We start from the raw sequence: 18,303 nt of genomic DNA, 5'->3' as shown, positions 1-18,303 counted from the left end.
TCTAATAAAATAAGCCAGGCTCAGAAAGTCAGTGATAAAATATTTTCTATCATAGGAAGAAGTTAGAGAGTAATAAAGGATTTTTAAGGGGGGGAATCCCATAAAAATATAAGGGAGATCAGTGGAGTAGAGGTTGAGGGGAACAGAGAAGGGAAGAGGAAACGGAAGAACTGTAGAAGGAAGTTGACCAAAGTATGCTATGTGCACATATGAACATACCACAGAGAATTCCACCTTATGCAGATCTATAAATGGGAGAGCAGTAGAGAAAAGGGAACTGGGAGAGGGAGGAGGGGAAGCTAAGTGCAAGAATTGGGGATTGAAATGGACCAAGTTATATTCATACACACGTCCTAATATGTCAAAATGAAACCCACTGTGATGAATAGCTATGATACACTAATGAAAACATTAAAAAAGTGAGAATTCCAGGAATTAAAGGAAGCCTGATATAAACAGTGCAATTTTGAATATGATACAAAACACATTCTGTTTAACTTCTTCCAGTGTGTGCGTGGGGTTAAAAAAAAGAGGGTGCTTGAGTGGATATAATGCACTATATGACTTCAAAGTATTCAGCTCTTTGTAATAAATTTAAGATTTTCCTTCTCATAGTAATAGACTCAACCAAAGGACTTTATAGACAGAAAATTTGATTTTTAATATTAGCTCCTGAATTTATTAGCTGTGTGTGTGTCAGCACTTGACCTAACTCTGAAGTTTGCACTGTTTTTAGTTTTAATGACACTTGCTTCCACTCCTCTAGGATTAAATAGAAATCTGTGAAAATCATAAGAATTCCTCAGGGAGAAATGTCATCTCTGTCATCATCATCATTATTGTCATCATCATCATCATCTTGTTCCAAGGTTGATGTCCACCCAATAAATTTTTTGGATTCTAAATGTGCTTCAACTCTTGATGCCTAAGAGCCTGTAACATCTTTTGTTTGTGTATGGAGACTGACCGGGTCAAGGGCAATAAATGAATATCAATGATCTGCATGTCAAAATACACCACAGAGAAGGCAATTATTAACACATGTACTTGGATACCATTGGATATATAAATTTTTCTTATAAGAAAATGTAAAGACAGGGTGTCATCTGTGCAACCAGCACTTTCCCTTCTCCTGGGAGACCTGTGCCTTCTGTACATGTCTCAGATGTCCTGAGAGAAGAAATCCAGGAGTGTTTTTATGTTATCACGAATAATTAATAGGATATAGTTTCTTTTAAAACCAATAACTGGGTCGACTCATAGAATAAATGATGGGATTTCAATGTTCTGCAAATAATAAAGGGTTACAACAGGGAGGAATGACATAGCCTAGTGGAAATCTAAGAAACAGAATGTGAGAGTTTGGTGATCACACACATAATGTGAGATAGAATTGGAAAATCACACGATAACTCATGGTACTACACAAGTATAAATATCTTCGTTATTCCATGCCGTCTTTGTCTTCCACCTTCTTCTTGCAGTGATACTAATATCTGACCACTTCTGTCCTCTGTGAAATGATTTTAGTTTCCTATTACATTTTTGCTTCTGACAAAGCATTGTAACATTCCTCTCCATCTGAAATTACACTCTGCATACTTGCCATTGATCATTTGATTTTCACAAAATTCTCTCTGCTATTGTCCACACAGAGTTACATCTTTTCTTTCATATCTACTTTAATTTGGTATGTGGTTAATATTTCTTTATATCAATTAATGACACTGCTATCTCTAAATTCCTCACACAAAGTCCTCTGAGTCATGGTGACCACGTGGACAGGAGATAGAATGTGGTCAAAGACTACCATTCTCATCCAAATTACCTTATCAAGTAAAAACAAAACAAAACAAAACAAAACAGAGGAACTAAAGCCTATTTATTTAATTCCAGAAGTGGTGAACACAAATTGAACTAAAGAAGGTACCATCTGCAGCAAGATGAGATTTTTCTAGAAAAGGATAACTCACATCACTGGACACTCTTGCTGAATGTGTGGCATGATATCAACATAGCAACTCTATTAATGAAAGAGAAACTACCTTTGCTTCCTCTGCCTAATGGCCTGGAATAGCATAGTACAGTCTACAGAAATACAAATATCAGAGGAAATTTCTATCCACAAGACAGTTCTTCTGCAGGGAATTTTTGTTAAGACTGTGTTGGTGTGAGGGGTTCTGGACTATGAGGGAGAGCAGAACAGTATCTCCAGAATATTGTTATGCTTACAACTCAAAGCTGAAATGAGATCTGTGTGTGGGCAGCTTTAATATATTCCCATGACCTTCATTTCTGGCATTCATATATCATTTCACAAAACCATTTCTTTGAGTGTGTCCTGGAACCAATGTTTTGCTTCCAATCAATACAATATGGCAAAACTGTTGAAACATTTCTTCTGGAATTAGGGTTCAAAAGGACTCTGAATTTGAACTTCATGACTGTGTGTTTCTTAGTCACTTGTTTGCTAGCTCTGATGGAAGCCAGTTGCCTTGTTGGGAGCAAACTCATGAGAGTCTCAAGTGGAAAGCACCAATGAATTCTTCTTGCCACATCCTGAAAAGATCTGGTGTCAAGGCACCAGCAGCATGTGAGTGAGCTTGTAAGCTGGAAACTTCCCAACTTGTTCTCCTCCAATATATAGCCTTGAGGTGACAGTGGTCCTAGTTCACACCTTGATATAGCCCCGCAGGATACTCTGAATTGCTTAAGGGAACAGCAACTTATACTTTCACAAAATCAATAGTTTTAATATCTCAATATATATCTGTTTAAGAGAAAAATTAGAGTTTTACTATCATTTAAATATGCAAAGCTTCAATGAGTATAACCACAGTCCCCAAGAAAGGGAATAGCAGGTTAGTCTTAGAAATAAATCTTAACTGGGCAAATGGAAATTGTGTGGGACTATTCCTATGGAATTCCTAATAATCCCTAAATTACATGATTAATACAATGATTGCAGAGAGCAAATTGTTAAAGTCAGAAATTAGATTAACACAATTTGAACTTTATATTAACATCCTTGCAATCAGAAGTCAGGTATACACAGAAGGTTTATCACCAGAAGAGGAAGGTCTCAGAGCCTTACATATTTTCATGTTTTGCTTCTTCTTCATGCATTACTATTACGCTGTCAGAGACTGGGAAAACATGGACCAGTCTGACTAATTATGAGCTCCATATGTGGAGCTCTCAAGGTGACACAAGTATAAATAATCAACCTTTTTCTTTAGCCATTTAGATTGACTGTCCCTATCGATGGTCAACATGCATAGATCTACTTCCAGAGCCATCATCTGCCCAAAGGCATCCATGAGTGACTCTGTCTTCCTCCCAGTTCTGATAAGTATCAGTCCTCATCACATGCCATCTGGTGAAGGGCCAAGAGTTTCTTACACACAGGTCAAGAACTAACAGAAACCCAGAGCATCCCAGTAAGATCTGAGGGAGACAGTGATTTGAGGAGGAAAAGTCAGGGACATCATTTCAACATCACCTGTTCAGACTTGATAGTCAGGTTAGTAAAATGGAAATGCTCCAACATGCAATGTTTCAGCTCAGGGGCCTATGACACTTACATTCTTGCTTCTTGTGAGGTTAGGGAGACTGTCATAGAGAGTTTCCTCTCCTCCACACTGGTTCTATCTCTTCTTGACCTCTATCCTACCAGAACAGGAAAATGGTCCCCATAAAGCACTTAAAATGATCATAAAGTTGAATATGATGGTAAAGATGAAAATGATGTTAGGAACTACATCATCATGAACATTTACTTGGAGCTTCTGAAGGCCAGACTCGAAGCTGAGATTTTTTTAAAAAACGTAGCTTGTTACATTTTACTTTTATAACCACCTTCTAAAAATAATAACATACATTATTGTACAATTGAGGATAGAAGCATAGCCTGTCACTCCAGGCAGAGACCTCCTCTGCTCTCTGTGCTCTGCCCCCTGGGTTTCTGGTGAATCTCAGTGGGTAGATCTTGTTGCATTAGATAAAAATATGGACATAATATTTCAGACTTGGGTTTGGTATCTCAACTGTACCCAGAGGGTCAGGTTTAATGAGAAAACCTGTTAAGGAATGTTTGGTATTAGAAAACTATTTAAGAAGTTTCCAATGTTATGGAAAGCAGTGGCAAAAAGTAAGAAATGAACTCAATCTGAGACATTTCCTTAAGATTGTGCAGCACTGATAAAAATAACTCTGCCCTATTGAAAAATAAGTGTAGAGTATTTATTAAAAGGTATTTAGTGTTTAACCCATTATATTCTATTTTTTCCACATATAGAATCTTAAAAATAGAAAAATACTTAATAAATAATCTAATATCACACCTCAAGTCCCTAAAAAAGAACAAATTAATTACAAAACCAGTAGAAGACAGGAAAAAATTAACTTCAGAGCCAATATTAAGAAAATTGAGGACTGGGGAGATAGCTCAGTTGGTAGAGTGCTTTCTTTGCGAGCACAAGGCCCTGGGTTCCATCCCCAGCACCACAAAAAAAAAAAAGAAAGAAAATTGAGAATACAAAATACAAATAATCAATTCAACAGAGTTGGTTCTTTGAAAAAAAGACAATAAGTACTTAACAAAATCAACCAAAAGAAAGAAAGAAGATCAATAACAGAGATTTTGGAAAAGAAGGTATCACCATAGATATTTCAGAAATAAAGATTATCAGAGACTCTTTTTAAACTTAAATTTTGATAAATTAGAAAATCTGGAAGATGTTGAAAAAATTTTAGACATGTATTACCTGCTCAAGTTGAGTCAAGAGTGTATAGAAAACCTAAACAGAAAAATATCATGCACTGAGATTCAAATAGCAAATGAAAGACTTCCAAAAAGAAAAATCTAGATCTGAAAGATTCTCAGCAGAGTTTTGCCAGACCTTGAAATAAGAAATAGTGCTGATCTACCCTCAAACTATTCCATGATATAGAAATGAAGCAACATCTCAAACTCATTCTATGAATCCAGGATAAGTCTGATACCAAAATCAAAGACACATCAAAGGAATAAATACTGCATACCAATATCCCTGATCAGCATAGATGTAAAAGTTCTTAATAAGATATTAACATTCAACATCCAAAAACATATTAAGAAGATAGTGCACCATGATAAACTAGATTTAATCCCAGGGAAGTAAGGTTGGTTCAACATACGTGAATCAAAGAATATAATCCAACACATGAATTAAGGACAAAAAAAAAAAAAAAACAAAGATCATTTCCATATATGAAAAAAAAAAAACTCTTGACAAAATCCAGTACTACTCATGTTAAAAACTCTGAAGAAAGGAGTGCTAGAAGGAACAGACCTCAAAATCTAAAATATACACAAGACATGTTTATAGTAGCACAATCCACAGTAGCAAAACGATAGAACAGCCTGGGTGTCAAAGAATGATGAATGAGGAAAGAAAATGTGACATATATATACAATGGAATTTTATTCAGTCATAAAGAAAAATGAAATTTTGATATTTGCAGGATAATGGATGGAACTAGAGACAATCTTGTTAAGCAAAATAAATCAAACTCAGAAGATAAAGGGGGATATATTTTCCTCTCATATGTGGTAGCTAGAGAGGATCAAGAAAAGAAAGGTGAGGGCAGATTTTACGAAAATCAAAGGGAGAGCAGTAGAGGAAAGGCACCAAGACGAGGGAGGTGAGAAGAAATGGGGGGAATGCTGGGGAGTGATACTGACCAAATTATATTGTTATATTGCATGCATGTGTGAAGATGTAAAAATTCCCATCACTGTATACACTATAATGCACCAATAAAAAATGTGGAAAAATAAAAAATAAAAAAATACTATACATGACAAACCCAAAGCCAACATCATACCAAAGAAAAACTGAAAACATTTTCTCCAAAATCAGGAATGAGACAGATTTCTACTCTCGTCACTCCTACCTGATGTCATTTTTGAAACTCTACCAAAAGCAATCAATCAAAAAAAATCAGCCAAGAAAATAAAATTCAAGGGATACAAATAGGCAAGAAAAGGTCAGATTATTTCTGTTTTAGTCAACATGATCCTATACTTAGAAGACTCAATTCCACCAGAAGACTTCCAGAATTCATAAACAAATTCAGAAAAATAGCAGGACATATGATCAGCATACAAAAATCAATAATTGTCCTATATTCCAATAATAATGAATCTGCTGGTAAAGAAATCAGAACACAATTCCATTCATGATAGCCTTTAAAAAAACTGGTAATGAATCTAACCAAGGAGGTGAAAGATCTGCACAATGAAAGTATAGAAAACTGAAGAAAGAAATTGAAAATATCTTAGAAGATGAAAGACCTCCCATGTTCTTGGAGAGGCAGATTTAATATTGTCAGATATTAATATTGTCATATCAGCCATATTACCCAAAATGATTTACAGATCTAATGCAGTCTCCATCAAAATACCAATGACATTTTTCATTCTCAGAACTAAAATTAATATGGAAGAATAAAAGATCCAGAATAGCCAAAGCAATCCTGAGCAATAAAAGTGGTGCTGCAGGCATCACAATATCTGATCTCAAATTAGAGTAACAAAAACTGTGATATTTGGACAAAAACAACATGAAAATCAATGAAAAAAAGACACAGAGCCAGATCCATGAAGATACAGTCATCTGATCCTTGACAAGGTTGTCAAAAGCATATGGTGGAGAAAAGACACTCTTTGGAGAAAGGAGTTCTTACACATCCACCAATGTTTATAGCAGTGCAACTCACAATAGCCAATTTGCAGAACCAGCCTAGATACCCCTCTTCAGACAAGTGGATAGAGAAAATGTGGTATGTATAAACACTGGACTTTACTCTGCCATAAAGAAGAATGAAAATATGTTATTTACAGGTCAAAGGATGGAACTGGAGCATGCCATGCTAGTTGAAATAAGCCAGACTCAGAAAGTCAAGTGTCAAATGTTTTCTCTCCTGTGGAAGGTAAAGGAAGGAAAAAAAAAGAAAAGAAAAACGGGGATCTCACAGGGACTTGAATGAAGTAGAGGAAGGATTCCGGTGGGAGGAAGGAGGGGAGGCCATGGGGAAATACTGGTAAATGAAATTTAGCAAATCAGAATATTCATGTACAAATATAACACAATGAATCATGCTTATATATGTAATTATAATGCAGTAATCAATAACAATATAATAATATAAGGGGGATCAGCAGGGTAGAACACAGGATTGGGGAAGAAAGGAGGAAAGGAAAAAGCAAGGTATTTCAGAATGAGATTGATCAACCTGTTTTGTGTGGATGTGCAAATATGGCATAATGAATTCCACTATCACTTATGGTAATAATGCACCATTAAAAATAAAATAAATAGAAGATATTGGATATGTAAAAAACTGGACTTAGTTTCCTTTATAATGTTGTGGACACCATATGATTCAGAGTGCCACAGATTCTTCTAAGGAAGTACATCCAGAGATATTTGGGGGGGGATGATTTGTTCCTTACAGAAGTTAAACATTACTTAAAATAAATCTTGTGACTTTGAAATTGAAATATAGACAAAAAGAGTTTCTCCAATGGAGGAAATCTATTCATCTTACATAGACACAAGATGGACTGATAATTTTCCAGTCCGCTTTCTTATTTGTACCCCAAGGGTGCTGATTTGTTTGGAGAATGGAAAGACAATCGAACATTTTATTTAATGAGGAGCTCTGAGAATTCAAGGTTGAGATTCTAGAAATTATAAACCTCCACTTTTGCCCCTCACCGGCACTTTTCTGATCAGAGCCTCCATGAAGACACAGGAGGACTTCATAAAGACACATCACGGAGAAGAGAAAGCTTCAGTCACAGTCACCATGGAGGGCTGGTGTGACCCTGTGAGGCTGGTTGTGGTGAGAAGGGAAAGAGGAGAGAGTGTGGGTACTGGGCTTTACACTAGAATAATGAAACTGGGAAAGTTCTCTTATTTTTATTTATGTATCTATCTATCTATTTATTTATTTATTTTTAAAATTTATTTATTTATTTATTTATTTATTTATTTATTTATTATTTATTTATTTTAGCCTTTGAAGGTGAAGTTCCTTTGACCGGACTTAGTTTCCATTGACATCTTTCTTTTATAGCAATTCTTCCATTTAATTTTCTCATTCTTTGGATTCTAGAGTTTCTCTCTAATAACTTACTTTCTGCTGAGTCCCTGAATCTTCTTCATTCTCTCCTATAAATTGCAGGTTCCTGTCAGATTTCCTGCTTCCAATTATTCAGGCATTATTTACTCACCTGAAATCTGTTATGTGGAAGTATTGTCTACTTTGTTCCAAATTTGGTTGGCATTTCTTCTCAGGTCCTACCTATATTTCCTGGCAGATTAGAGTTACTGATAACTTTGATTAGTTTTATTGTTGTAATTATCCTTTCACCATGGTGTCTAAAAATAGCACCTATCAATAATGAAATTATTTGTTAATTAATTACCAACTCAATTTCCTTTTTTTTTTTTTTAAACATTCCCAATTCCTATAAATGTCCAGGAAAATCTCAAATGATTGTGTAGAGGGAGACTGTCTTGATGTGTTCATGAATTAAATATGAACACTCCCGTGTCTCAATGTAACATTTCCTGTTGCTGTGGTTTAAAAACTACCATTCTTTATTGGGTTCACAAAAGGTCCTTGTTAACTGAGAGTCTCCCACTATATAAATGTCTGTTCCATTTTCTCAAATCCATTCTTCTATTGTGGTTATCGTTACGTGTATTCAGTATATAGTTTTGTGATGAATTATGTCAACAAACATTCATATGTTGAGGAGGCTTCCAGTCAAACAATGAGTATTCTTGGTTCATCATGTATTATTCTTCTAAAATAAATATCAATGCATTGTATGTAACCTTACTATTTAATTTTATGTCTATATTCAGGCAAGAGCTAAGCTTGAAATTTTTTCATTTATTATATAGTAGACATTTGGTCTCATTATTCATTACATATCTAACATTTGTGTTTGTTGAAAAACAAATATAAACAAAAGAAGGAAGTCCATCCAAGATGATGCTGTAATTTGGGAACAACTTGGCTGTTTATTGAATATTGTCCTTGCCTCCTTCTCTAGAAGATACACCAGCTACATGGAAGGAGAGAACCACACAGGCTTATCACAGTTTCTCCTCTTGGGTCTCTCAGAGGATCCTGAACTTCAGTCCTTCCTCTTTGGCCTGTTCCTGTTCATGTACCTGGTCACAGTGCTTGGGAACCTGCTCATCATCCTGGCCATCTGCTCTGACTCCCACCTCCACACTCCCATGTACTTCTCCCTCTCCAACCTGTCCTTCACTGACATCTGTTTCACCTCCACCACAGTCCCCAAGATGCTGGTGAACATCCATGCACATAGCAAAGATATTTCCTACATAGAGTGCCTCACTCAGGCATATTATTGTATGGTTTTTGTTGGAATAGATGTTTTACTGCTGACCATAATGGCATATGACAGATTTGCAGCCATCTGCCACCCACTGAACTATATAGTCATCATGAACCCCCGGTACTGTGGCCTTCTGGTTCTGATTTCTTGGCTTATTATATGCTGGGTGTCCCTGATTCATATTCTATTGATGAAGCAGCTGACCTTCTCCAAAGGCACTGAAATCCCACGTTTCTTTTGTGAAGTGGTTCAGCTTCTCAAGGTGGCCAGCTCTGATACTCTTGTCAATAACATCTTTATGTTTGTGGTAGCTGTTGTGCTGGGCATATTTTCTGTTACTGGAATTCTGTTCTCTTACTCTCAGATTGTCTCCTCCTTAATGAAGATGTCCTCTGTAAGCAAGTATAAAGCATTATCTACCTGTGGGTCTCACCTCTGTGTGGTCTCCTTGTTCTATGGAACAGGACTTGGAGTTTACCTCAGTTCTCCTCTGACTCACTTTCCCCAGAAAATCTCTATTTCCTCAGTGATGTACACTGTGGTCACCCCCATGTTAAACCCCTTCATCTACAGCCTGCGGAACAAGGATGTGAAGCGGGCCCTGTGGAGACTCCTCAGCAGGGCAGGCTCTTGTCCCTGATGGATCACTGACCTCAGAACTAAGTGGAAGTTGTGTGCTCTAAAAGCAAGTGTTGTGGATTTCAACATCTTGGCTCATTTTCTCCCACAAAGGCCAGGCTGAATTTTTTGCTTTCCAGAATCACATATCCCTTGCTAATGTTTTTCCTCAAAAGTTTCCTCTGTAGTTCTATTTTAACATTTCTTCCCTATCCATGGTCCATAAAGTATCAAGTTTGGTAACTTTTCTTACAGATATTCCTGAGACTTCTGACATGATGGAAATCAACTGCATTAACTACTGACATATTTTCTAAAAAATTAGTGCTGAAAACTTAATGTTCTTCACCTTAGTTTGCTTTCTTGTTTCCCCTGGAAGGAATGAAATGAAAACCATCAATGCAAAGTGTTTACCTCATTAGACATGTGTTTTTCTTTTTGCATGCACTACTTCATTTAGTCCTGAAGTCACTTCTTTTCTGTTTTTTCTCTAATTCACCCATTTTCCTTAAGAAAGAGCCTGAGAATGGGGTTCTTGCTAACCTGGAACCAGACCCTGAGCCCATGTCCCTCCCTTTGCTCTCCTACATTTTTTAAGAACAATGATTGGATTTTCAACATGTCACCGGAGTCGAAATTTGAATGTGTGTATTCTGATTTGGCTCTTGTGATACGATGCCTGGGAAAACTCCACTGTTGCTACATTGTTTGTGGTCCTGGATTTTCTCCTTACAACCCTTTCTGTCTTCTTTTGTTCATTCCTTCCTCCCTCATTCTCTCCTTTGCCTTCTCTCCTTCATTTTGACTGTTGTACTGGAAATGGTCACTTACCTGCTCCTTTTTATAGCTGAATAATATTCCAGTGTGTGAATATACACAGAATGCAAGCTGTTTTTCCTTTCACCCATTGATGGCCATTTGGGTATTTACCATCTTTGGACAATTGTGAAAGAGGGCTTCTGTTGATATGTTTGCATGTTTATCAGTTTGGGTACAGCCATTTAGCTGATCAGAAACCGCATACACTATGGTTGTTCCATCCCATTGGATTTATTCATGAAGTCCTGGCCATCTCAGTTTGTGGAGTATCCTCTGTAATATTTGTACAATGGCAAAATCAACTAACAAAGCTATTCTTAAATCCTACACTGGCTGTTAGCAGCAAATGACTAAACTTGTTTTCAATTATTATTTTCATAATCTCAGAATGGAACCCCTGTGTCATACAGTCATTGTGTGGCTAATTCTTTGAAGAGTAGCCAAATAAACTTTTAATTCTAATTTATACAGTTTCTAATGTATTCATCTCCTTGCCAATACTTGTTATTTTCAAAAATTTTCAAAGTATAGCTCTTTATTGGATATGGAGAACTACCTTATTTTGCTTTTGATTTGTATTTCCCTATGACTCTCTGAGCTTGCTCTGGGGGGCTTATTGGTATTTTGTATGTCTTCTCTGCAGAAATTCATTTCAACTCTGTGCTCATTTTGCAATGGAGGTGTGTATACTTTTGCTTCTACACTGTAAGATTTCTTAATATGCTGTTGGTACTTGACCTGTTTTGCAAATATGTGTTCCTTTCTATATTGTGTTTCCCTTTATTTCAAGTATACAATTTTACATTTTTTACTATATTCAGCATGATATACAATAGATACTTTGAAGTTATTTCTCTGAGGTGAATATTTGTGTCCTTTTACCAACACCTACTAAATCTCTGCCCACAGCCTCTGGCAGCCAACATTTTACTCTTTGTTTCCTTGAGTTTGACTCTTTTAGGTTAACTGTGAGTCCATGTGGTGCTGTGTTTTTGTTATGGGATCATTTCTCTTAACAGAATGCCTCATAGGTTAATTCATGCTGCCTGAAAGGACAGGGTTTCCTTCTTTTTATACCTGAATAAGGTTCCTGTGAGTTTGCTCACATTTAGTATCTAATCATCTGATTGTAAGCAGTTCACTTTGTTCCATATCTTGGCTATTGCTAATCATGCCATGATAATGGGAATGCACAAACATCTTGACATACTGATTTCAGATGTATTAGATATATGTGTAATTGAGGGATTGCTGGATCATCTAGTAGTTCCTTTAATTTTTTGAGGAAACTCTGTAATTTTTTCTCCAATGTCTGCATCAATTTATATTCTCACTAATAGTGTTCAATAGTCTCTTGTTTCCAAATCCTCCATAATGCCTGTCATCATTCATCTTTTGGATAACAGTCATCCTAACAAGCGTGATGTGATATCTCATTGTGATTTCTATTTGCATTACCCTTTGGATTAGTGGTGTTGAATATTATTTCACATACATATCACTAATTTGTAAGTCTTCTTTTTAGAAATGTCTATGCAGTTAATTTGCCAATTCATAATTGAGTTATTTATTTATTTTTTTTACTATTGCATTGTTTGATTTGCATTTATTTTAGATATTTTCCTCTTATCCAATATATGAATTAAAAGTATATTCTCCATCCCTGTAGATTATTTTTCTATCTCTCCAGTGCTTTTTTTGCTACATGGAGGACTTTAAGTTTGATATAATTTTTTTTTAATTTTGCTTTTGTTGCCTATGCTTTGGAATTCATATACAAGCCATCGTTTCCCTGGTCAATGCCATTGAACATTTCTCATTGTTTTCTTCCTGTAGTCCTACTCTCTAGTTCCTTTGGCCAATCTCTATCTTTAAATTGGGGATTAAGATGCATTAAGATTCACAGAAGTAGAAGGAAATAAAAGCAATTGTCCTTTGAAGAGTCAGGGTTCCTTTTCTCACCACGAAGCTTGACTGTACTTTACATTCTCACTGACAGGTTTCAGGAATGGTAATATATGTGGTCAATTATTTTTTTTTAAACTGACACAAAAATTGTACATACTGATGGGTTATTATATGCTGTTTTCATATACATATACCCATTGTTTAATGTTCAAATTAGGTTAACCATATCTAAGTCCTGAAGCATCATTTTTTGAACATTTTCAAAATAATTTCTAAATTGCTTATATTACTTAAAAACTCAGTTTGTGCCATTTTCTTCTACAGATTGATTGAACCATATACTTAAGGGAGAATTTGTTCTTCTATAACAAGAATCTGATACAATTTCCATTTTCTGCAATTCAGATTCATGTCTCTAAGGAGAATATTCTGTATTCCTTCTATACTACTGATCTGTGGTTCCTATTCCTTGTTTTGTATGTTTTTTGCTAACATGGATAAGATCACAATTCTAATTTTTCTGTTAATTTGATATATACTTGTATATTAAAAACTACTGGTCTTTACAAAATTACTTGCTAAATTTCTGCTCTCTTCTAATGTTTCAGGGTGTCTAACAAATCTGCAGTAAAAGTGCTTTCCGAGTTTTCATTGATCTCATGACTTCATTAAAGGTGACATGCTCACAAATTATATCATTTGAATGTGGGCAGGATTCAGGTTCTTGCAGGATGGTAGCCAGAGGCCTTCCTTAGTTTTAAGCACAAGGGACTCTCATGAAGGCATCTTATGGCTATAGCAGCTGGCTTCCATCAGTGTGAGCAGGAGGTAATAGAACAAGCCCTATTACCAAGACATTGGTCTGTAAGCACATTGTTACTGTAGTGATGTCCCTATGCTTTTCAGGAAGGTCTCCCACTCATCAAGACACCACTGTGTCAGAAAAGAATTCCCTTCATCCAAACTGGAAAAAGAATCCACAGATGCAATTATGAAGTTCCTTGACCTACAGTGGTAAAAGCCACCTTGGTTCTCTCCTAGCTGTAATAGCATATTAAGCTGCAGTCATCCTGAGCCCAAATACAAGTGTATAAGATGGTTTCTGATTTTTTCACTCATCAGGAAAAGTGCTTCTCTCACGCCAAGTGTATTATTGTTAGATTTTATGTGTGTGTTATCACCTAATGAAGTATTTAAGAAAAAGTATTTTTGACTTGTCTTTATTGAAGTTGATAAAATAAATTCTAATACAACCTTCAGAGTTATGGTCCTTGGAAACATTCCACATTTCATCCATCACAGACTCTTGTGGCTCACTGTGACAAACTCATGCATTAATCCTTCTCTGATCCATGTTAGGAAGCATTATTATATAATCCTAATCAGTTGTATGTGCATGGAAGAAAAGAATCTATCTGCTGTGTGTGCATACATGTTGAGGTGAATTTGACAGGACCAAAGAACCACAGAAGCATGAGTGTGGAGCTGCACTGGATAGGAGTCATTTGATGTTGAGGCATTTTGCTGTGTATGGGAGGCAGCAAAAGTTAATTCAAAACCGCCGTCTTTCCACAGTGAATAGAGAGGATAAGACTCTAGACGCTCCACCATAGGGTAGAGTAAACACACGTTGAATGAAAGCCAGGAGAGCTACGTTTGTGCAGTAAAATGAGTCAGTTGCTTAGTACTTTTCCTAATCTTTCCTCACATGATGAATGTCTTTAATGGAAACAGGATAATTCTAAATTCTGACATTTTTTTGGTGTGTATGACACACCAAAAAATCAGTGTTTCATTCCTTTTTTATTTGTAGAATTTTTCAAACCTCACCCAACATTCTAGGATTCTTTACCTTGTAAGCATTGATTAAGAAGTCTAGATCCTATTAAACAGTCATGACAATTTATAAACAAATTTTACATTTAATCTCTAAGAACTGCTTGGAGATCTTCTTAGACATTTCCAGTTTCTAGTGAAGAAAGAAGTTACTGGGTATATGAATGTCAAATTCCCTTTTCCAATTTTTTTTTGTAAGACAGTAAACAATTTCTTACAGGGATGTACACTATCTGTTTCATCTTTGATTTCCTTCACCTAAGTACCATTAAAAGTGAGCAATTTGAGGCCATGATAGCTCCAGAATGTGCCCCAGTCCACTCAGCTAATAATTTTCAGCTCATGTTGAAAATCATATTTGACCTGAAAAATCCATATTTTCAATAATTCCTTGGTCTATAATATGTTGATAATGAGATCTTTGCTTTATTATCCATAAATATGAACTAAATACTGTTCTAATAGGTCTGGTTGATTATATCTCCTGATCAAGCCTTTCAAGGAAGTGCTTTAGTTATCAAAACCCTATAGACTTGGGAATTAAACAAAACATGATTTGTCTCTTGCTGTACATCACAGTTTATAATATCATGATACTTATGAATTCTGGGAATGCACCTTTAAACCACATCCTCTAATGTAATAACAGGAGCTATCATTGACAGGGAATCGTCATTTAGGGTGCTCATGACATACTTATGTATAATCATTGCATGGTTTTGGAAGAAAGCACTGTTGCTGTTAATTTGCTGCTGAGGAATCTGAGGCTCAGAAAGAAGTTGGAAGCTGCCAAAATTGTCATGTTTATAAGCCAATATAGGAGTGATGAAGTGTGATGAAGTGTCTATAATCCCCAAATTCTTTCTATTATGTATGTTAATAAAAAATTTTCATACCAATTTTAGACATCCATTGAAAACTTTATAAACTTTTCCCATGAAAGGTGTTACTGCATCATGACATTCTCCTTGATCATTAAATAATAGAGGAAAACCCAAAGCATACCTGCAGGAAGAGTGTACTGTGGGACATGAGTCAAAATTATTATCTCACTTATGAAGTTCTTCAGCTACCTATAGCTGGAGTCACAGAACTTGGAAATCATACAAAAAAAGTAAAGGAAGCCAAAATTCAATTCATTTGAAATGAAATAGTTGACATACTATTCAATACCACAGAGCCACACAGCAACTGTAATCCAAGGCTACCACTGATTCCTCACTTGGACAGCTGAACAAAGCCACACATTTAAAACCACTCTTATTTCTTGAGCCCATGTTGAAATATCACAACTACAGAAACTCACAATATATCTTTACTCTACTGGGATTTATGATTTAGAGTTTCTTTAATAAATTAAAAAGAAAGCTATATATTTTAGTGGAGAATTAGTAGAATGCAGAGAATCTTTTGAATTTATACTGCAGTATACTGCAGTACAAAGGTAAAAAGGGACCTCGTTACACATGAAGGGAGTCTCTAAAACACTGAAGTTTGTGGGGTGTGAAAGCAATAGTGGAATATACTGAGTTTTCAAGGTAGCAAATTGGTGACCATGAATGAAAGAGTATGACATCATATTCAGGTGGAAACTAGAGTAGTGATTTCAAGTCTCCACTCAGTATCACAAGATCCCTATGGACAGGTAAGATTACAGCAGATAGAAAATCCCCTAAATCCAACCTAAAGATAATCTGGTGTGAAGGCCAATGCATTTAAAATATTTGCAAAACAACCTTGGTCTTGCTCAAACAAGTACATTTGTAACTTACCCATTTGAGCTTGATTTTTTAAAGGAACGATCATCTGGGTCTTTCCTGGAACTTTATAAAACCCTCATACCTTATCTAAATAAATCAGACCTAAAATGAGTTATCAGATTTTTATGATCCCCTGTTTATTTCTGCAAAGTCAACACTGAGGACTAGTAAGACAACCTCTACATAAAACTTGCCAAAATAAATATGTTGGGTGCAAATTTTAAAGAGAATATATATGAATTCTGAAAAAGAATGTAATTTAAAAGCGTATTTAGAATTTGGCCTGGAGGATAGGATCATCGTTCAGAAATGACAGAGACTGCTGAGATATATTTATTTATTTATGATGATTATATGACAAAGAATTATGAACACTTGTACAATACAATTATATACGAACCAAAGGAAGTGGTATTCCTGTATAAAATATGGAGTGGAATGAGAGTCTTGCAGTTAAAAGAGTAATTTGACCAAGAGGCTAAGATTTCCAGGTCTAGACAATTGATTCTTCCAGTAGAAACTATGAAAATGAGGGGAGAGATAATGAGATTAGATTACTTGGCTCTGTAGCTTCTTCAGGGCAATTTTAATGTCCCTGTTCCTCAGGCTGTAGATGAAGGGATTCAGGAAGGGATGACCACAGTGTACATCACAGAGAACACAGTGATCTTTCCAGGAGAATTTGACACTGCTGAAGTAAAGTACACTCCAATGGCTATTTCATAAAATAAGGAAACAACTGAGAGGTGAGACCCACAGGTGGAGAAGGCTTTGTACTTCCCACCTGTAGATGGGATCCTCAGAATGGAAGAAACAATTTTATAATAAGAGAAAAATATTCCTGTTAGAGGAAAAAAACCATAAATGGCACCAACAGTATACACAAACATATTTTTGGTAAAGGCATCAATACAGGTAAGCTCCAGGACTTGAGAAGGTTCACAGAAGAAATTAGTGATTTCCACATCCTTGAAATAGGTAAAATATAAGACAATCAAAACGTGCAACTGGGAACTCTAAAAGACTGAATAAAAGAGACAGACAAACTGAGAACATACAGAAGTGAGAGTTCATAATGGCTGAGTAATGTAGGGGGTGACAGATGGCCACATACCGGTCATAGGCCATCACAGTCAGAAGCATGTCATCCATACATCCAAAAATGGCAAAAAGAGACATCTGTGTCAGGCAGCCCACATAGGAGATGATTCTGTTGTGAGTTTGGATGTTCATAATCACCTTTGGGACTGTGGTGGAGATAAACCCAATGTCAGCCAAGGACAGGTTGGAGAGGAAGAAGTACATGGGGGTGTGGAGGTGGGAGTCAGAGCTGACAGCCAGGATGATGAGCAGGTTCCCAAGCACTGTGATCAGGTACATGGACAGGAACAGTCCAAAGAGGATGGGCTGCAGGTCGGGGTCCTCTGAGAGCCTCATGAGATGAAATTCTGAGACACCTGTTAGATTTTGTTCTTCCATATTCCTTGTACACCTTTGGTGAAAGAAAAATGATTGAAAAAGAAAACGGTTACTCAGAACTCTATATATTTTGATTCACCCTTGAAATCCATAAACCATTAGCAATATTTCTCAGTTGTAATAAACCCAGTCTTCTTACTTCTCTTTCATTACTGGTTTCAGTGCTATTCACCTCTTTCTATACAGACCTACTTTGTAAATGCTCAACTACACAGGTTTTAAAGATAAAAATAAAAATAAATGTATTTTAAAGATAAAAATACATATCTCAGTGAAATAAAACTTACTCATTAAAGAAAAAGAGAAAATATTTCTCACTTTTAACCCCAAAAAAGTAGTTTTTAAAAAAAAAGAATTAAATGCACAGAGGACACTTCTCAAAGAGAAAATACAAATGGTAAGAAAATTGAAAACATGTTCACATCCCTAGCAATCAGGAAATTGTAAATCAAACTACAT

General features: G+C 35.9%; 1 protein-coding gene across 1 annotated transcript; it reads left to right on the top strand.

Moving 5' to 3' along the window:
* Positions 1–9,128: 9,128 nt before the first annotated feature.
* LOC124969220 (olfactory receptor 7D4-like) lies at positions 9,129–10,064 on the top strand. The gene has a single exon (XM_047532082.1). It carries the CDS (start codon positions 9,129–9,131, stop codon positions 10,062–10,064), a length of 936 nt encoding a protein of 311 aa, XP_047388038.1.
* The last annotated feature ends 8,239 nt before the right edge of the window (positions 10,065–18,303 follow it).

The sequence above is a fragment of the Sciurus carolinensis genome, chromosome 17, assembly GCF_902686445.1.
Source record: "Sciurus carolinensis chromosome 17, mSciCar1.2, whole genome shotgun sequence".
In the NCBI taxonomy this organism is placed as follows: Eukaryota; Metazoa; Chordata; class Mammalia; order Rodentia; family Sciuridae; genus Sciurus; species Sciurus carolinensis.
Note: the sequence above shows the minus strand (reverse complement) of the source record. Positions and strands in the feature narration are given on the sequence as shown.